The sequence below is a fragment of the Typopeltis vanoorti genome, chromosome 21 (assembly GCF_054136105.1).
Source record: "Typopeltis vanoorti isolate ZY-2024b chromosome 21, IOZ_Tvanoo_1.0, whole genome shotgun sequence".
NCBI lineage: Eukaryota > Metazoa > Arthropoda > Arachnida > Uropygi > Thelyphonidae > Typopeltis > Typopeltis vanoorti.
In genome coordinates this window covers 61,259,999-61,282,942 of record NC_143569.1, presented here as the reverse complement: position 1 = coordinate 61,282,942, position 22,944 = coordinate 61,259,999, and the positions used below count along the sequence as shown (strand labels likewise).

Here is a 22,944-nt window from a genome sequence, read left to right as displayed (position 1 = left end):
TTGCTTTTATTATTATTATTAATAATAAATTATTATTATTATTATTATTATTACGGGTATCTCCATGGAGATACCCGTAACTATACCAGTAGACTCATTGCTGGAGACCCAAAGTAGCAAAACAATATCTGTCATATCTCTTCTTGAATTCATTTATAGACGAAGAGCTCACAACTAAGTCAGGCAATGAATTCCACTCATTCGCCACCCTCCAGGCAAAAAAACTTGTTCTGACACCCTTGTTAACCACACTCTTCTTTAATTTCCAGGGATGACCTCTTGTTCTTCCATCACTATCACACAGCTGAAACATTTTCCCTGCATCAATCCTATAAAAACCTTTCAGTAATTTAAATATTTCTATCATATTCCCTCTTCTCCGCCTATCAACCAACCTCTGCAATCCACAAGCTCTTAATCTATCAATGTAGGGAGCATTTTTTACGTCACTTACCAAACTTAGTCACTCTTCTCTGAACCCTCTCCACAGCCTCCTCCTCATCTCCAACGAATTCAGGTGACCAGACCTGAGCACAGTAATCCAAATGTGGAAGTATCAACACTTTATAAAGGGGAATAATAACCTCTTTATCTCTGAATGTCAGTGTGTTCCTCAACAACCAAGTAATCCTATGTGCAATCTTGGACACCTTAGCAATGTGTCCTCTGAACTTCATCTCCCTATCTACCAACACCCCTAAGTCCCTAGCCTCATCAGTCTCTTGGAGTACTGTTCCATCAATGTAGTACGTAGCTGGTAATCTTTTAATCCCAAAATGCATGACTTTACACTTTTCTACATTGAACTGACATCCATTATCTTTTGCCCATTCTACCAACTTATTTAAATCATCCTGCAAACTTTCAACATCAGTTTATTTTTTTATTGCGCTACCCAACTTTGCATTATCATCAGCAAACAACTGAATATCTCCCTGTAAGCCATTTCCTATATCATTTATATACAAATTAAACAACAATGGCCCAAGCACAGAGCCCCGAGGCACACCACTGGTCACCTGCCTCATCCTGGACTCAGCTCCTCCATACACCACCTTCTGGTATCTCTCCCTGAGCCATTCTTCTATCCATATCACCAATTTAGTATCCATTCCCATCTGCTCCAATTTGCCAACAGTGTTCCATGGGGTATCCTGTCAAAAGCCTTAGCAAAATCCAGAAGTGCCACTGTGTAGCCAGTTCCTTTGTCCAACTCAGATGTCATTCTATTATGAAAAGTTAATAGATTGCTAAGGCATGATATACCTTTAACAAAACCATGTTGGCCTCTATAGAGTATCATATCCTGATCCACCCATTCTTGAATTTTGTCTTTAACCAACTTTTCCAATACTTTTACCACTACTCCTGAGATAGTGATTGGTCTGTAATTAACTACCGCAGTTTTAGAGCCACCCTTATGCAAAGGAACCACTTTGCCTAACTTCCACTCCCTAGGGACCATACCAGAGTTCAAACTTAAATTAAATATCCATGTAAGAGGGGTTGACAATTCATTTGCACATCATGCAACACCCGAGGTGATATTCCATCTAAGCCTACAGCAGTGTTTGCATTTAAATTTTGCAATATATTAAATACCTCTGATTTCTTAGCTTCAATTCGCTCATTAGTTATTGCTACAGGTACAGAGATATCTTCACTTGGGTGATAGACTTTTGAAAAGTGATCACTCAGTAACTCGACTATTACATCTGATTTTGTCACCTCATTACCATCAGCACCCACTAAAGTTATCCTTCCGAAGTCATTCTTCTGTTTACTTGCCACATAGCGGAAGAACTCTTTGGGATTACCTTTGATCTCTTTGGCTAAGGTCTTCTCATAATCTGATTTAGCTTTTCTTACTGTGCTGGTAACCTTCCTAGCTTGAGCCTTGTACTGCTCATGGGTGTACTGATCGCCTTTCTCCTTGTAAATTCTCCATAACAGTTCTTTTTTTGCAGGTCAAGCTTGATACCACTGCTCATCCATCTAACGCCTGCCTTGTTTGACTTCCTGACCATGGGGACACAATCTGATATTGCTTTCCTCAGATACCCGCTGATTTTATCCTATGCACTGCTAACATCTTTCCCCTGCAGTATGTTCTGCCATTGGATGGCTGTAAGCTTACTCCGAAGCTTGTTATAATTGCCTAACCTGTAGTTCCTTATATACCCCTTCTTAACAGAAAAATCCACAGATTTTGCAACCTCCCAAGTCAATACCACATGATCGCTTTCACCAATTGGAGGTAAAGAGGACACCTTACTTATGCATATATCCTCTGAACCAATAACCAGGTTCAACACTCTCACACCACATGTCCCTTCAGTTATGTGCTGTTTCAAGTAATTATCTTGTAGAAGATGTATGAACTCCATTTCCTTTTTTGTTACGTGATATTTCCTCCCAATTTGTATCACTATAATTAAAATCCCCCATAATAATCACTAAACCTGCACTCATTGCACTGATTTGCTGATGCATGAATTCAATATCTCCCCCTGTACTCCCTGGTCTATAGCAGCATCCAACTGTATATTTGGTTGCATTGGTCACTATTTTGCATCAGACCACCTCAAATGAACTCTCATTCACATGTCTATCATCTTGATATACTACTTTCTTTGACTGCAACACATCAGCTATCATAAACAGTACTCCTCCCCCTGTTCTATCTTCTCTATCCTCCCTGAAAATACTATACCCATCACATTCAATTCCAGTGACCACATCTTCTACTGACAGCCAAGTTTCACTGATGCCTACAACTTTTGGTGAGATTGTACTGACTAATGCCAAAAATTCTTCTCTCTTATTTCGAATGCTTCCTACATTGGTATACAAAAATTGCAGATTCCCTCTAAATCTTGTACCGGCTTTAGAACTGATGTATGTCACTAATTTCAGTAGTCCCCATGCCGATTTTTATCCCCTCTCTTCTGCAATTTATTCTGCGAATAAGGATCAATAAATATACAATCAGTGCTAAAGTTTCTCTCTCTTATACTCAACCTTTTCAATATTAGTTTCCCTGCCCAATTACTTCAACTTGTTCAGAAAACAGTAACTTCTTCAATCACTTATGTCCTTCCATGTTCAGATGCAGCCCATCTCTAGCATACAACTGTCTTTTTCCTTCAAACACACTCCAAACATCAACAAATTCCAGACCTCTTTTTTTGCACATTCTTGCAATTATATCATTCATTATCATCGCTCGTCTACTTAACTCGTAATTGTCAAAACAAGGCAGCACACACACTCTCCTCCCATTGACACTTTTCCCTCTTCACAATATCTAACAATGTTCTTAAATCTTTTCCTACCCAATTTATACCACCACTCAGGTCATTTGTACTCATCATAACTATCAGTTTGTCTGCTTCATGCCCTCTCTTTATTGCTAAAGCCACTCTTTCTATTGTCCCAACCGCCAAGCTCTCCTCATGCATACCACTCTCCATACCCTTAATCATAGAATCACCATATATCTTACTACTCTTAACTTCATTCAAGTCCACACAAACGTCACTCATGGACTCATTTTCTACACTACTCAGCATGACTCTCCCAGTTTCATTACTCAACGCTCTATTACTCCTCCCCCCCAATCTCACGACATTTCATTTCTTCTAGGCCTCTTGTGGTTTTATTTTGTTGACTCCCAATCACTCCCATACTATTTATCACTGCATCATTCACCAAAGACTCACCCATACGTAAATTTGTTCTAGCTACTTCAACTAAAGTAATGTCTATAGTCCTAATTTCTCTGTTTAGCACATTAAACTCCGTTTTAACTTCTAGTATCTCCTTACTGAGCACTTCCAATTCCTCATGCAGAAGATGAAGGTCATTTTTCATTTTCACATGAACTCCCACCGAAGTTCCTCCGCCACAGCCCCAACGTCAGCTTCCATTCCTAAACGCTCCAGCCTATCCCGACACTTCTCACATACGTCGACATTTTCATTCTTCTCACTTAGCCAGACCGACCACAGATCCTTCACATTCTTCAGCACATACATGTAGACGTTTCCACAATGCATTCATTGTGAAAAATCTAACGTTGAGCCAGCCTTTCATGTAGAAGTCGAAGTCCTGTGTGCCGCTGATGTATGTTTCTTGTTGGATGCCATCTTTACACGTTGAAGTAGTGAAACAAATGGCAGCGAAAACACAATATATACAACACAGTTCCAAACAATAACACCACTGAAGGACACTTGTATCTAACCGATGCACAACTGCAGCACAATTTGAGACAAAAAGCCACACTATATTTAAATTTAAAAACACATTTTCTAGCCTAACTAAACACGACCACCACATTCACCAAGGACACTTAGCGCAATCCATTGAGCTTTAGGAAAACAGTTTTGGTGGAGCAGAATCTTTTACTTGGATAAACAACAATGAATTAACTTGGTCAGAAATTGAAGCTTCAGGTGAAAAACTTAATGAAACTCTTGCAAATAATGCAATAAACATGGATGAACTGTTTGATGAAGTGGTGATTGCAAAAGCTTTTTGGTCGGCAAACTATGACATTTTGAAAAATAAAGTTGCGAAGAAAAATGGATGCAACTATTCAGTCATAAAAGAACATTTCATTGCCCAATCTTGTCCAAATTATAGAATACATTTTCAGCCTGCCAGGCACATCTTCACTTGTTGAAAGGATATTCTCAATAATGAATAACATATGGTCTGAAGAAAGAGGTAGAATGGCTGAATCAACAGTAAAAGCTGTATTGCGCTGCAAACTTAATAGTGAACTAAATTGTAGTGAATTTTTCAACGCGATTAAAAACAACAAAGAATTTTTAAAGAAAGTTCATGCTAGTGATAAATATTAATAACTTTTTAATAATAAGTTATGTTCAGTTAAGAGTAATTAAAAATTATTACTACGAAATGTTGTTTTTTTTTTGTTAATCACTCCGTTATTTAGCCTTTTGAATCATAAGTATTTGGCGTAGAAGGCATTACTTTCTGTTTTGAGCAAACTCTCAAAAATGTCCCGGTTTGATAAAATAAATTTATGGTAAGTCTATGTAAGAATCACTGCTGTGTCAATAGTTGGTCCAACTACATCTACTAATGCTATGGATGTCTTGTTTTAATTCTTATGCTTTTGACATTAGTGTATATATCTATGGCCTATACTCCAGGCTAATGACTATTCTTGTAACATGGCCTTCACATAAGAAGTTAGAGTTGACTCCTGAATGAAATCTCCACTATATTTCCACAGTTTTCATTTTTCTTTCTTGACAAAACTAGTCCTGTCATTCTTGGGGGTCATCCCTAACATACCATCTCTCTCTCTCTCTCTCTCTCTCTCTCTCTCTCTCTCTCTCTCTCTCTCAATTCATGCTTTCTTGCTTTCATTCAGTCATGTAGACACTTCTGGTTTTTTCACTGAGTATTCACAATTTCTTCAAGCATCTAACATTCAGATGTAATCCATCTTGCAAGTACATATACTTACAACCACCAAAATTACTTCATACATCAACATACTACACCATTTACTCTTTTGATTTTCTTTTTCATTTTATTTAACAATCCTTTCATATCTTTTCTCATACTATACTTATATCCTTTTCATTCTTTCCAATCAACACAGTCATATTGTTTACTTATTATTATTATTATTACCCAAGACCTCATGGAGTCAAAGACTCATCTGGGAGGTCCTTTTATCACACTTGTTCTACTTGTTGACATATAGCTTTCAGTCCTGTCATAAATCTTTGCTCTTGGAAAGCATGCTTGCATTGCTCATTTGTATAGTACAATCCTAATAATAAAATCACTGTATATTACCATATCCCTGTTGTCCATTTCTGTTTTCTTGTGCTTTCTTTACTTTTTCACTTTTTTTTATTTCTTACCTTTCCTGTTATTTACCAAACCCTTTTCTAGTCTCTGCAACTCCCATGTGGTATTGTGTGTATTGTTCGATTAGAAATTATAATTTCCCAAATTTTGGGAACTTACAGTTGATTGTTGTGATTAAAATTTAGATGATGTTACAAGGCTTCAGAGCTTTGTACAAAGAATATTCTGGGAGAGCAGTTTGGTAATATTCAAAAGATCCATAACTCGCATCAGCTCTATGCTGGTCTAATTAGAATGAGATTTAATTAATTAAATATAATGATGATGATGTTGAGAAATGTAAGTATCAAAATTGATAAAATCATGGTAATGAAAAGAGCAGAAAGCTTGTCTTTAGAAGAGGGCCATACAGATTTTGAAAATTGCAATTAGCTGAAACTTCTTGAGAACCCCCCCTTCCCTGAAAAAAAGTGCCTTCACAAGGATTCTCTTTGAAAGATGCCTTTGAGATGCATTTAAAGGCATTTATTCTAGATGATACAGAAATTTTGAAGATTTCATCTTGATTTGGATGCAAAGAGAAATGGCCAATAAGTTTTTAAGGCACTTTTGGGTTGAAACCATTGAGATAAAGATTTATTCAATAATTGAGATTTTTGAAATACCTTCTTCAGTGGGAATTCATTCATTCCTTGGTAATAAACTAATCCTCTTTTTTTATGATGAAAAAATTTATGATAAATATGTTTTACATATGTTTCAGCAGTCTTAACCCTTCTATTATTCTTTTGTGTTGAAATCTATTTAATCATTCACTAAAGTGTATTTTTGCAGTGAAGTCAATAAGTCTTTCAAGATTTTTTTTGTGTGTGTGTGTAATTGGATATGCATACCATAATTTCACAATAGTTTTATTTTCTTTTTCTTTTCTTTTTTTAAATGTGAAAGTTGTTTAAAAATGGTGGGCTAAAAGATTAGATTTGAGAAGTTCTGCTCTGGAGATCTTTTTGTAATTACTTCAGGCTTTCAACCTAAGACACAACCAACAGGCTGCAGTGTGATTCAAGACCTGCAGCCTGTTGGTTGGAGAGCAGATAAGCTATCCATTACACCAACCAGACATTTTAATGCAAAGTAGTAGAACAAAATAGAGAACAAAAATATTTAAATAACAGTGACCTTCTAAATGAAGTAAGTGGTTTCACTGGGTTCAGTAATATATTACAGTTGACAATAATTATATTCTTGTTTTCATCCATATTTTACTCTAGTGTAAGCCTGTGCACAAATTACTTTCATACCTTACTTCTTATGCATATAAAGCAGTTGATTTTACCACGAGTTAATGCTTGGCTTATGATAAATTGAAGCTCTAAAGCTTGGCTTACAATAAACTGAAAATTCAACTTGACCTGTAGGATTATAATTATTTATCATAAGCCAAGCTTTACTGGCAGATATATTCACTCATTCCTCCCACTTTCATTCTTCACAAAAAAATGGGTATTATCAAGAGTCTTATACATAGAGCTCTTCTGATCCCCTTTTGCTAGAAAAACTGAATAAAATTAAAAGCTGTCTGATATGTAATGAATACAACAAAAAAACTACCATTCAAAAAATTATTAATAATTATCATCCTTCCACCAGACTACAATCTGATGTGAAAAGAATTTCAATACCCTACCTTAAAGGAACCTCAGAACAATTAGCAAGGATTCTTCAAAAATTCAGTTCATACACTTCCTTCAAACCAGCTCGGAAACTGTCTTTCTTTCTACCATCCGTAAAGGTTGCATTATTATCTCTATCCTTACTAGGTGTCTATCGAGTACCCTGTTCATGTCATCTTTGTTATTTTGGACAGACTGGCCATTCTGCATTGATTAGAATTGAAGAACATCAATACTATATTAGATTTTTGGAATCTGACAAGTCTAGTCCTGCTTCACATGCTATTGACACTAGGTCCAGAGTTCTTTGGAACCAAACTAAACTTCTTTATTCCAGCAAGTTCAGATTCACTTGTCTTTTCCTAGAAACATTTGAAACTCTACGAAATCTTCTGAACCTGAACTGGTCAGACTGCATGTTGATATCCAAGGGAAGTGATCACTATAAATTGTTCATAAGTTTTTTTTGTTTTTTTTATCTATGCAACTTTTTACAATGTTTGTTCCTCTGAATTCTAATAGTGTAATATCATGTACTTCAGCTGCGACTGAGACATGAGCTAATATGTACATGAATTATGATTCATTCTTGTGATTCATCTCTTAAATGTAGTTTTTCCCAGTCTGTCTGTCTTCCTGACGAGGTCCACATAACATTGAATGAAATATATTGGATATTTTAAATAAAATTCTATATAATTTTTTTCTATATGTGTAAGCCATAAAGCTCCTTTATAATGTCGAGTGCATTTGCCCCATTAAAGGTGTATTAAAACTTTTTGAGAAGGCATGTTGCAGTATATCAACTACATCATTGCAAAAACCACCATCCTCCTGCTCAAGATATAATCTTGTATGAAGCAGAAACATTTTGATAATGTGAAATCATTATTTATTTTATTTCAGACATTGTTAGCAAGTGTTTTGTTTTTTAATGATGATCCTGATCCCACCTACATAAAATTTAAAAACCTTATTGTATGTTAATGTTATAGTGGTTTCAGAGTTACACCACTAGAAAATAAACATGACTCTTCCAAGCTACTTCAGGCCAAGGTCCATGTTACATTAAATGAAATATATTGGAAATTTTAAAATAAAATTCTATATAATTCTTTGCTATATGTGTAAGCTGTAAAGCTCCTTTACTATGTCGAGTGCATTGTCCCATTAAAGTTAATTTATTTCTAACAGTATTAATGAGAACACAGACTGATAAGAAAATAATAACTATTTATTAACTTATTGCTGATATTATATTCAGCATCTTCAGAGCACAAAAACAGTTTGTCACAGTATGCGAAACAATAACAATCTGGTATAACAATTAGACTAGTTTAAACAATTGCAAAGGACAACACAAAGACTAAAGTCCAAATTAGGCACCATCTATGTTGAAAAAAAAAATAGAGGGAGAAAGCAGGTATTAATTAGGTCATAAGATGACTATCTTCCAAATTTTTGGTAAATTTATACAGCCATAGCCATACTTGTTGAGGTTTGGAGTATTTTCAGAACTTCTGTTAATTCTAGAAACAATCTTTCCGACTTGTAACGACTTCTGTGTAGCATTTTTGTTTTTTTCCAATTGATCCTGTGTGCAGGGGTATCTAAGGCATGGTCTACTAGATCTGACTTGCCATAACAACAGTGCTGGATGTATTTTTTATGTTCACTGAGGCAGATATCCACAGTTCTTCCTGCCTGTCCATAGTAAGCTTGATCACACGAACAAGGCACTTCATAGACTCTTGGATGTGATAAAGAAGAGATTCTGTCCTTGGGTGAATGGATGAGAGTTGCCAATTTGACATGAGGTTTAAATACAGTGTACAACGATGTTTATTAAGCACTCTATATATCTATAGGAGAGAATGACTACTATTTGGATTTTTTTGGTCAAATGTATTTATTTTAAACTAAGTTATACCAACTAGTTTTTCCAACTGTGACTATTGGCTTCATCAGGGTTAAAATTATATAAATGTAAGAACACTTAAACGCTAAAAAAACTGTTTGCACTGAAATCATAAATGGACCGAATACAATTGCATTTTTATAAAAGCAGAAGAACGTGTACATCACACATATAGCACGTGTAAGCTCTACTAGTTGTTATATAGGAGCGTTCTGTAGTTGGCAGCAAAATTTAATTCTGGCATGTTGAAAGATCTAATGAGGGTCTTCCAGATCTCGGGCAAAATTAATCCTTGGTTTCTATTTAGGTTTTCTTCTGAACGGAGAAATGTTGTGGCTTCTTTTATCATTCGGAAGCGGAAATCCTCCTCTAAGTAGGGCATGGAGCTTTTATCCCATTCTATAACATGGTTAGTACTAGCAAATTGAAAGGCTAACCCGATTTGTCTTCTCTATTATTATTGACATCTCCTATGTGTTCCTTTTTTCTGATTTCCACAGGGTATGTTGTAAACTCCGGTATATTTGAAAAAAGGATGACTATCTTTTAGAAATCTTAAGAATTGGCGAATGGTCTGTGAAGGTTTAAAAGCTACTCGTATTCCATGTGGTTTGAGGAGTTTAGCAATCTTATTAGAAACAGTCCCTGTAAACGGAATCACAATAGTAGAATTGTAATGTATATCTTCCGGTCATCTTTGTGCGGGGGGGGGGTCACAGAAAAGAATCTTGTGGATCAATTTTCTAGGATAACCATTCTTTGTAAGATTATTTGATATCAGGGATAGTTCATCTTGGAGGTCTTCATCATCCTCTATTTTTTAGCATGTGTACAATGCTAAGTTTCTGAGAAATATGGTGTGAAGAAGTGAGGTGTAAGTATCTACCTGTATCGGTAGGTTTGCAGTAAACTGTAAGGCTGATGCGTCCATTTATTTGTTTCTTAATTAAAATGTCCAGAAATGGCAATTGGTTATCTTTCTCCAGTTCTAGAGTGAATTTAATTTTGTGATGTAAAGAGTTGATCTTGCTTAGGAAATCGAACAAATCTTTTTCTGTATTTTTCCAAAAATAAAAATATCGTTAACGTATCTCCATCAAACTGTGGGTGTAGGGTCCAGTTGAGATAAAATTTTATTTTCAAATTTCTCCATAAATAGATCAGCACAAGGTGGTAAAAGAGGGCTTCCCATTGCAAGGCCTGTTAATTGCTGGTAAAAAGTTTTATTCCATAGGAAAAAGTTAGAATTTAAACAGTGATGGAACAAAGAAGTATTGTCTTGAGTGGAAGAAGTTTCCTTAAATGTTGATCACTTTTTCTACTGGAATATTGTTAAATAAATAATGATGTCCATCCAGGCTTGCCAGAAGATCTGTATTGGAGATCGAGATGTTGTTTAATTTCTCCACGAAATTTTGTGAATTTTGTATGTAAGTATCTGAATTGCAGATGTGTGCTTTGAGAAGACCTGCAAGGTGTTTAGATAATAAATATGTAGGTGAATTAATACCATCAATGATGGGGCGTAACGGTATTCCATTTTTATGGATTTTTGGAGAGCCATATAGTCTCGGCGTTAGTGGATGCATAGACTTCAATCTCCATTTTAAATCTGTTGACCAGCTATCCATATTATGTAACAAATCGTTGGTATCATTGTGATTCTTTAAAGTAGGATCATCACGGTAAATAGATGTATCAGATAGTAAGTTGGTGATCTTATCTTTGTTATCACTAGTATTTAAGATCACTGTACAGTTGCCTTTATTGGCTTTTAAGATGATGATTTCTTTAACCTAAACATAGCTCTTCTCTCTAGAGGAGTGATGTTTTTGTGTGGAGCTCTTGAAGAAGAGAGAATGATACTGCTTTTAAGTCTGAGGTCATTAGCTTATGGGTTCCGGTAGCAACGAAACGACCTTTTCTATATTGCATATAATGTCCACTTTAGGAATTATATCAGAAGTAATAGAAAAATTGAAGCCTTTTTTAAGTATACTAACTTCTGGTTTTGATAGAACATGATCAGAGAAATTAAATATAACATTGTTGTCCGGCAAACTAGGTTTTGACTGAAAATGTTTTTTGTAAAGAACATTGAATTTCTTGATTTGGCTTTGTTTACTGATAGAAAAGGCCTTGTCATAGCTACTAATTATCATTCTATCTAAAGTGACCATAAGTTTTGGTCTAAAGTACTAGACATATCCTCGTAAATCTGATAGCATTGAAAGTCTATTTGGCATAGTTCAAATCTGCTGTGTTGTATCCACTCACATAAAAGAGCCAAAGATGTTTTAAAATATATATATGCTTAGCTCTTCTTGAATGGAATCATTCTCTCAAAATAAGAAACTTTGGAATGATGTTGTGGTTTTGCATTTCTTCAAAAACGTAAGGTGATTTAACAGTTTAGCCCTTTTACATTTAAGTAGCTCAAAACGACGTACCTGGTGTTTAGTTTCCCCATGGAGGCTATTCATGATAATAAAATGGTTATTTTTGACCACGAGAACTATATGAGAGAATGGCTACTATTTGGATTTTTTTGGTCAAATGTATTTATTTTAAACTAAGTTATACCAACTAGTTTTGCCAACTGTGGCTGTTGGCTTCATCAGGGTTAAAATTATATAAATGTAAGAACACTTAAATACTAAAAACACTGTTTGCACTGAAACCATAAATGGACCGAATTCAATTGCATTTTTATAAAAGCAGAAGAATGCATACATCACATGTATAGCATGTGTAAGATCTACTAGTTGTTATGTAGGAACGTTCTGTAGTTGGCAGCAAAATTTAATTCTGGCGTGGTGAAAGATCTAATGAGGGTCTTCCAGATCTCGGGAAGAATTAATCTTTGGTTTCTACTTAGGTTTACTTCTGAACGGAGAACTGTTGTGGCTTCTTTTATCATTCAGGAGCGGAAATCCTCCTCTATTTATGGATAAATTTGAAAATAAAATTTTATCTCAACTGGACCCTACACCCACAGTTTGGTGGAGATACGTTGACGATATTTTTATTGTTTGGAAAAATATGGAAAAGGATTTGTTCAATTTCCTAAGCAAGATCAACTCTTTACATCACAAAATTAAATTCACTCTAGAAATGGAGAAAGATAACCAATTACCATTTCTGGACATTTTAATTAAGAAACAAATAAATGGATGCATCAGCCTTAGTTTATCGCAAACCTACCAGTACAGGTAGATACTTACACTTCATTTCACACCATATTTCTCAGAAACTTAGCATTGTACACATGCTAAAAAATAGAGCTTTTCTCATTACAGCTGATGATAAAGACCTCCAAGATGAACTATCCCTGATATTAAATAATCTTACAAAGAATGGTCATCCTAGAAAATTGATCAACAAGATTCTTTTCTGTGACCCTCCCCCACAAAGATGACTAAAAGATATACATTACAATTCTACTATTGTGATTCCGTTTACAGGGACTGTTTCTAATAAGATTGCTAAACTCCTCAAGCCACATGGAATACGAGTAGCTTTTAAACCCTCACAGACCATTCGCCAATTCTTAAGATCTCCAAAAGATAGTCATCCTTATTTCAAATATGCCGGAGTTTACAACATACCCTGCTCATGCGGCTTAAATTATATTGGCCAGACTTCAAGAATTTTCGAAATCAGAAAAGAGGTACACATAGGAGACGTCAATAATAATAGAGAAAACAAATCGGGGTTAACCTTTCATTTTGCTAGGACTAACCATGTTATAGAATGGGATGAAAGCTACTTAGAGGAGGATTTTTACTCCCGAATGATGAAAGAAGCCACAACAGTTCTCCATTCAGAAGAAAACCTAAATAGAAACCAAGGATTAATTCTGCCCGAGATCTGGAAGACCCTCATTAGATCTTTCATCATGCCAGAATTAAATTTTGCTGCCAACTACAGAACGTGCCTACATAACAACTAGTAGAGCTTACACGTGCTATACGTGTGATGTACACGTTCTTCTGCTTTTATAAAAATGCAATTGTATTCGGTCAATTTATGGTTTCAATGCAAACAGTTCTTTTAGCATTTAAGTATTCTTACATTTATATAATTTTAACCCTGATGAAGTCAACAGACACAGTTGGCAAATTTAGTTGGTATAACTTAGTTTAAAATAAATACATTTGACCAAAAAAACCCAAACAGTAGTCATTCTCTCCTATAGTTCTCATGGTCATAAATAACCATTTTATTATCACTTTATATATCTTTCTCCATGTGCCTTGAATGCATGGGATGGTGACAGTTTTGCTGTAGTCTTCTGTGGTAGAATGTTGGGGGGGGGTTTCTTGTGAGCATTTAGTATGAGGCCTCAGGAAAGGTTGAAACATATTTAAGAAATGACTCATTATAATGTGTGCTCCCTAGGAAATGCACTTTCCTTGAATTTTGTGCATTAATTATTTTTATTGGAAACCTATGCCTTATTTTGTGTGTATATACACGCAATGAAGAAATATCACAATTATTATTATTATTATTATTATCATGGAATCTCCATGGTAATAATAATGTACATGGACTATCCAAAGACTCATTATAAGAAGCTTACACTAACCATTCACACAATGTCCATCATTCATACTCTACTTAAACTGTTCACTAACATAGCACCCACAACTATCTCTGTCAACTCATTCCATTAATTGTCACTTCCATTCATCTCCCGTTAGTGCATGATGTCTTCATCTGAGAACGCCAACAGACTACAGACATATTTCTATGGAAATCATTTAGACTAAGGAATTTATTTTCATTGAAGGACATTACAATTATGACAAAACAGATTATAAACAATTTATATTTTGCTGAAACACTGCATGAATGATCAAAATTTGGATTACTTAGTACATACAAAAAATTAGAACAATTAGAATTTGCAGTAGAGCCATGTAAATCAAGAACAGTCTTATTCTCTTTGCCTCATTTTGTATGGAAAGACTGACAAAATTCCAGACAGATTGGAACCTCACATCTACCACAGATGTATCTTGTTTTACTCTTGCACTGTACATCTCTGCAATGATTGGCATTAGCACCTGTTGTCTTCTTTTGAAAGTGTCCGCCACCATCAAAACGTTTCTCATGTGGCACAGAGTGAGTTTTGCGTTTCTTTAGTGCTGGTTGTGTCTGACTTGAAGGGTGTCCTCGTTTCTTTGTACCTAGCTGAGCTAAACCTTGATATATCAAAGCAGTGGCCACTCTTGATTTGAATTCCAACAAATCCGATTTTTCTTTTTCTTCCCATTTCCAAATGATCTGTGCATTACAAATAAGTACATTCAACATATGGTAAAAAATTCTCATATACCATTGTTTGTTCCTGGTATCATTTCGATACAAATCCCAACAGAGTCCATAAGGTCCACTTTACCCATATGTTTGTTATAAACAGCTATGCAGCGAGGTAGTGGAATTTCAACATACTTTTTTCTTTCTGGCTGAACCTCTGACATACACTGACAGGCTCCTTTCCTAAGTAGCTAGATACCACATGTACTATTCAGTTATCAACCCATCTAGTGACAGTAATACCATCAGAGGATGTGGTAACTGACATATTTCCTCGTCCCATCTTCTGCAAATCCTTTTCATTTTTCAGTTTCTTCTCAGTACCTTGAAGTCAATTTCTTCTGCATGTACCCACAAATACTAAAATATAAGCCAATTGGAAAGAGAAGGCAGGGTAGACTGCAAAAAAGGATATTGGATGGATAATGAGACCAGAACAGACCGATATGGTCCATACCCGTATTTAGTGTTATGACGATGATGATGATGAGAGGCAACCAAGATGATATATGGCCTATGGAATTATGCATACAAAGACAGCTTTTTTTTTTGGGAAGGGGGGGGGGATCATCAAAGTTTGATAAATAGGTGAAAAGATTTTATAAGTAAGATTTCACAGTTATGACCAAGTGGAGGGGACACTGGGTCATCCCTGGAAGATGAGTAAGGGTATGTTTAGGAAGCATGTAAGCTTTGGGTTCTCAGAAAGTGTATGAAATGGATTACCACTGGGTACTGTGAAAATATCTTCAATAAATGTGTTAAAGGAAAGATATGATAGGAATTTGGACACTACTTGCAGCAAACTCCCATTAATATCCTACTGTCTACAATATTCTCAGTCCAAAATGCAGAATCTTGCACTTAATATCGAAGCAATATTCATTATCATTTGTCTATAGAACCAGATTCTATCCTCTGTAGAAGACAGTATCAATATCTATTCATTTCAGAAATATCGATTCATTTCTGAGCTGCTGGAAAGAGTGGTCAGAATCTGACCACTCTTTCCAGCAGCTCAGACTTGCAAGAATTTTATTTCAGATATGTTAATGATCACTCTCCCTAAACTTTGCATTATGCAAATAATCGTATATTATTGTCCAACTAACTCTTCATATTATTAAACAACAGTAGCTCAAGTACAGAAGCCTCTGGTGCATCACTGATCACTCACCTTCTCTTAGAATCAGAATTGTTATTATCCAATACCTTGTCCTAATCCTCATCCCTTTGAGTTTGTATATCAACCTCCTATGTGGATGCATGTTGAATATCTTGGCAAAATCCAGAAGTAACATGTTATATCCATTACCCTTATGCAACTCTGCTGTCTATGTGAGCAGATTACTAAATCAAGATGTACATTTAACAAAGTCATGCCGTCCTCTGTAGAAGAGAGTAGAATTCAGAATGTGAATCTGACCACTCTTTCCAGCAGCTTAATGATCATACTCTGATGGAAGCAATCAAATATTGGTTGCTTCAGTCTTAGCTCCAGTCTTGTATAATGGAATTATCTTGCCCTTACTCTCATTATATGAATATGCAGAGACTCAGGGTGAAAAACCATGTCAGGGACATTACTAACTCTCTAATTCCTTCAGCACTTGTGCTGATATCCCATCTAATCCTATTGCTGTGTTTGAATCACTTGTGTAGAGGCTTAAGTGCTGTAAGGACATCATGTTGGAGGCTTAATGGATTTTTTACAACACTCAAAAAGAATTAAAATAGAATTTAATACTTCCTATATTTCGTCCTAGTCACTAGGACATCTATGGGGATTACAAAAACAATTAATGTAACATATACACAAATAACAAACAATACTAAGCCCAACCACGTGGGTGACACTAAAGTCCTATCTAGGTAGAACGCCCTCTAAGGGCAGTAGTAGGTGGCCTGGAATGTAAGGTGGGAACTCTGGTGATAAGTGTTTCCCAAATCTTCGGAAGCTTAATGCAACCGTATTTATTGAGATTTGGTTGGTTTTTGAGAGCTGCTGCTGCTTCTAAGAAAAGTCTCTCTTTCTTGAATTTGCTGTGGTGGAGCATGGTAGTTTTCTTCCATGATACACTGTGGGTGGTGTCCAAAACATGGTCAGCCAAGCCTGAATGGCCATAGTTGTGTTTGAAGATGTAAGACTTGTGTTCCTCTAGACGGATGGATGCTGATCTGCCTGTCTGTCCAAAGTACGCCAGCTTACAGGAACAGGGTACTTTGTAAACTCCAGGCAGAGAGAGAGGAGGGAGCTGATCTTTCGTAGAACGGATAAGGGTAGCAAGTTTGCGGTGGGGCTTATATGCTGTGTGTAGGTTGTACTGTTTTAGTATCGTGGCTATTTTTTCGGATGTGCCTCGGATGTAGGGTATGGTGATGGCATTTTTAAAACCTTGTTGACGAGAAGGATGGGTAATAGGGGAGGAGTTGATTATTTTTTTGATACTGTGATCGCTGTAGCCATTGGAGAGGAAAGTGCTGTGTATGTGGTTAAGCTCAGTAGTGAGGGCGGTTCCACTGGAACAAAGATTGTGGGCTCTCTTGGTAAGAGTTTTAATAATGCTATATTGTTGAGAGGGGTGGTGGTGGGAGAGTTTGTGAATGTATCTGCCTGTGTGTGTGGGTTTTCTGTATACGGTGAAGGTAAGTGTATCATTAGGCAGGCGTGTTACTAAGGGTCTAGGAAGGGTAAACAATTGTTCTTTTCCTTTTCCATAGTGAACTGGATTCTTGGATGTAGACTATTGAGATGACTGAGGAAGAAGTCTAACGTGTCTGGGCCATGAGGCCAAATAGAGAACACATCATCTACATATCTTAGCCAGATAGAAGGTTTGAGTGGGGCTGAGTCGATGTCTCGTTTTTCGAAATCTTCCATATAGAAATTGGCAAGGGGGGGTGAGAGGGGGGAACCCATGGCAGTTCCCTCTGTCTGCTTGTAGATTTTGTTGTTCCAAGAGAAATACCCAGAGTTAATGGCAAAGGAAAAGAGATCTAAGATGTCAGAGGGAAAAACGTTTTCTAAGAGAGATAAGGTGCCAATTAAGGGAATATTGGTAAACAAAGAGGAGATATCAAAGCTTACTATAAGGGAATATTGGTAAACAAAGAGGTGATATCAAAGCTTATCTCCTCTTTGTTTATCAATATTCCCTTAATTGACACCTTATCTCTATTAGAAAACGTTTTTCCTTCTGACATCTTAGATCTCTTTTCCTTTGCCATTAACTATGGGTATTTCTCTTGGAACAACAAAATCTACAAGCAGATAGAGGGAACTGCCATGGGTTCCCCCCCTCTCACCCCCCCTTGCCAATTTCTATATGGAAGATTTCGAAAAACGAGCCATAGATTCAGCCCCACTCAAACCTTCTATCTGGCTAAGATATGTAGGTGATGTGTTCTCTATTTGGCCGCATGGTCCAGACACGTTAGACTCCTTCCTCAGTCATCTCAATAGTCTACATCCAAGAATCCAATTCACTATGGAAAAGGAAAAGAACAATTGTTTACCCTTCCTAGACACCTTAGTCACATGCCTGCCTAATGATACACTTACCTTCACCGTATACAGAAAACCCACACACACAGGCAGATACATTCACAAACTCTCCCACCACCACCACCCCTCTCAACAATATGGCATTATTAAAACTCTTACCAAGAGAGCCCACAATCTTTGTTCCAGTGGAACCACCCTCACTACTGAGCTTAACCACATACACAGCACTTTCCTCTCCAAAGGCTACAGCGATCACAGTATCAAAAAAATAATCAACTCCTCCCCCATTCCCCGTCCTTCTCGTCAACAAGATTTTAAAAATGCCATCACCATACCCTACATCCAAGGCACATCCGAAAAAATAGCCAAGATACTAAAACAGTACAACCTACACACAGCATATTAGCCCCACCGCAAACTTGCTACCCTTATCCGTTCTATGAAAGATCAGCTCCCTCCTCTCTCTCTGCCTGGAATTTACAAAGTACCCTGTTCCTGTAAGCTGGCGTACTTTGGACAGACAGGCAGATCAGCATCCATCTGTCCAGAGGAACACAAGTCTTACATCTTCAAACACAACTATGACCATTCAGGCTTGGCTGACCATGTTTTGGACACCACCCACAGGGTATCATGGAAGAAAACCACCATGCTCCACCACAGCAAATTTAAGAAAGATAGACTTTTCTTAGAAGCAGCAGCAGCTCTCAAAAACCAACCAAATCTCAATAAATACGGTTGCATTAAGCTTCTGAAGATTTGGGAAACACTCATCACCAGAGTTCCTACCTTACATTCCAGGCCACCTACCATTGCCCTTAGAGGGCGCTCTATCTAGATAGGACTTTAGTGTCACCCACGTGGTTGGGCTTAGTATTGTTTGTTATTTGTGTATATGTTACATTAATTGTTTTTGTAATCCCCATAGATGTCCTAGTGACTAGGACAAAATATAGGAAGTATTAAATTCTATTTTAATTCTTTTTGAGTGTTGTAAAAAATCCATTAAGCCTCCAACATGATGTGTTTGAATCAAGTTCTTGCAGACTTTAATACCTCTAACTCATCTTTTGCATCTTTCATCCATTTCCCTTTCAGCATCCAGAGAGTGAGTCTGCCTGAAATGTGTACCTTACTAAATTGAACACTAAAACACTCAGCTATTTCTGATGCATCTGACACGTTCCTCAAGTTCCTGCCATCTACATTCACTGTAGTTCCATGGTGATTTTTAATTTTACTTGCTATATTCTCTTGCACATAGATGCAAAAATTCCTTGGCCAGTTCAGTTAACTTTTTTTTTTAATATAAAATCATCTTTTGACTGTAAACTGCTGAAATTAATATTAACACATTGACCACCAAGGCCAATGGAGTTCTTTTTAATAATAGAACACTGCCACATCACACCAAAGCACAGCATAGTATATAACAGAATAGCCCAGTGACTAGTCCGTGATACATTATAGCTTCCAAAATAAACATTTTTAAGAGTTAATTTTACAAATATCTCTACATTATAACATTCAGAATGTTAAGCAATTCTTTTGTTACTAATTCATTGAGAATTACCACTGGGTTCTGTGAAAAACTAAACTAAACTTCTTAAGCATGTAGCTCATTATTAATAATCTTTCTGCTTTCATTGTTAAAAAAAAAATAAATGCATCTGTATTACTCATCATAAAAAAAATGCATTTGCCAAATTAGATAAACCAGGAACTTGAAAATTATTGCAAAGTATGTTACTGTTTATTGATATTTTTGAAATAGAAAACATAACTTATAATTTAGAATAAATAAATTTTAGGTGTTGTAAGCATTTGAAGCACATAAATATGCTTAATGTTAATCTGATATTTTACTCTTTTAGTTTGATCCAATAACAGTCTATGAAGAGTCAGTTGTAGCCCATTTAACAAAGATACTACATTCAGATCAGCATTCTGTTGTCATATCTTCTGCAAAGTATGTTACTGTTTATTGATTTTTTTGAAATAGGAAAACATAACTTATAATGTAGCTGTAATATTTTTGCATATTCTCAAATAAGCAAAATAAATTAACCATCCAATCCTGTCAAGGTAAAATTTTGGTTCTCTCTCCATGTGTACTGAAGGGAACTCTTTCAGTCAGTTATTTTTCTTAAATATATTTAAGATTCATAAGCATATATTAAATTTTATATAAATATTTATAAGGTTTACATTTATACCTTTAATTACCAAACCAGCAGTGACATCATACCTTAATGCTTGAAGATGTGAATGTGAGGCCTCCCTCAAAATGGATGATATTGTTGAAATAACAGGTGCAGAGTGCTAGTCATTAGTCATCTCCATTAGTAGATGTGAAAAATCATAAACACTCAGAAGAACAATTTAGTAGATGTACTCCAACACAAAAGAATGTTACTCGTCGAGTTTTTGAAAACAAGAAATCTAAAATACAGAATCTAATTAGAATCTAAAATCTAATTCGAATAAAACCAGAGGAATACAAGCAATTTTTATTATTTTCTTCATTTTATCATGTAAATAAATTTATTCTGAGTGAAAGAAAAATCAGAAATTTTTATAATATGGAATTTTTAAAATTATTAATGAAAAATAAATGCATGTTCATCACTGATAAGAAAGGAGCAAAGTAAAGTATCCAATAATGTTGTATCATTGTATAAAAATGTATTACTGTTGTGTAAACATTGTTTTTATTGGGGAAAAGGTAACTACACTTATTTATTTATTTAGAATCATCACTGTATACATTACTGTCAAAAAACAGAACTAATGTGGTATATCTGTTCCCCATATCCAACTCTTTCATTCTTATAAAGCTTAAGCAAAATAGCAAGACCTTCCTTTAATAAAGCTACTGGGTACTGGTCCTAATTATCATTACCATTATGTAATGACCACTCTTGGGTTGCAGATTGTTTTATAATTAATTGCTTCATTGCTATCACCACCCAAAATAATGGAATTATCTTGCTCTTTCCACTCATTAGGACTAGTGCTCATGTTGAGACTCAAGTTGAATAACTTAGTCACTGGTATTTCTGATTCTTTTGCAAATAGAATTCTTCAGCCAGTATCCCATCCACTCCCACTGCTCTGTTAAAATCAAGCTCATGCGATATATCTAATACCTCTAACTCATTACCTCTCTCTCTCTCCCTTTTTTTTCTTTCTCCTTTCATTTATTTCCACCTCAGCATCCTGATAGCTAATGATTCTGCCAGGGATGTATATCTTACTAAGATTGCTTTATAACTCAGCTATTTTTGAAACAGCTGACATTTTTGGTACATGATGACAAGTTAATTTTTTGCATTGTCACAAGTAAAAACAAAATGAGTCCTGTCATTTTTCATATGTATATTGAGAGGTGAGTTAAAAATAAATTATCAAAGATGAAAAACCACCAGTAGGAGAGTTCTGAAGAAAATTAGGGAGTGAACAATGGCATCACCGTCTTGACCAATTACTAATATTTTACTAAATATTACTAACATTGCTAATATTTATAAATGCATACCTTGAAAGCTCTCAACTAATAAATGATTGCCAGTATGGCAAGTAGAGAAGCTTATGTGTTGTCAGTTCATGTTAAGTTTTTATTACAGTTTAATTCTCAACACAAGAAAATAAATAATATATTTATTTACTTAGGTGCTAATATTTTGCTGATTTTCTACTCATTATCTTCAGAGTACAAGCAGTTTGTCACAGTATGCAAACAGCAACAATTAGTTAATAGTGGAAACAGTTTAAAATTGTAATGGACAATACAAAGAACTAAAGTCCTAATTGGTGGCATCTATTGTTGGATACAGAGAGAGAGAGAGAGAGAGAGAGAGAGAGAGGTTAATAAGTATTAATTCAATCTTAAAATGATTGTATCCCAGGTTTTTGGTAAATTGACACAGCCATGTTTGTCGAGGTTTGGGGAATATTTTAAAGAGCATGTTTTTCGAAATGCTCCACATAATAATCATCCAGAGGGGAGAACTCATGGCTGTTCCTTCAATCTATTTATAAATAGTATCTTTCCAAGTGAAGTAGCCAGAATGAATGGTAAAATTAAAAAGATCAATGTCAGTGATATCCAGGGGGGGGGGACATTTTTTTAATAAATTTAAAGTTTCAGAAAGAGGGATATTGGTAAAACGGGAGGTCATATCAAAGCTAATCATGATATTGCACTTGTCTAAAACTATATTTTGGGTTAAAGATTTGAAATAAGTGTAGTTTTTAATAGAAGAAGAAGAATGAACTGTAAGTGGAGGTTGAGGATTTAGCTAACTTAAAAGGGGTGAGTCAGTAGCATCTATTATGGGTCAGAGCAGGTTACTGAGTTTATGAATTTTTGGCAATCCATATATTGGGGGGGGGGACTAAATGGTTTGATGAGGTTTTTAACTATTTCATGAAGCCAAGATGTAAACATTTTTAAGAAGTCTTTTAATGTTTTCTTTTGAGAATTAGTGATATCATAATATTTTGGTTTATAAGTAGTGCTGAGAAATGGCAGTGAATATTATCTTCTGATTATATGATTATATTCACTGGCATTGATGACTATAGTAGAATTACCTTTGTTGGCTCTAGTGATTATTATGCTACTGTCTTTGCATAATTTATGGAAAGAGAGGAGTTGGCTGTTA

At 35.6% G+C, this 22,944-nt stretch overlaps 1 protein-coding gene across 1 annotated transcript in view; it reads left to right on the top strand.

Moving 5' to 3' along the window:
- Positions 1-22,944, top strand: part of LOC150094898 (diacylglycerol kinase delta) — a 566,581-nt gene that overhangs the window by 289,329 nt on the left and 254,308 nt on the right. Inside the window, exon 13 of the mRNA XM_090411584.1 lies at positions 20,152-20,246. Coding sequence (XP_090267710.1) covers positions 20,152-20,246 — 95 coding nt within the window. The remainder of the gene's footprint in view (positions 1-20,151; positions 20,247-22,944) is intronic.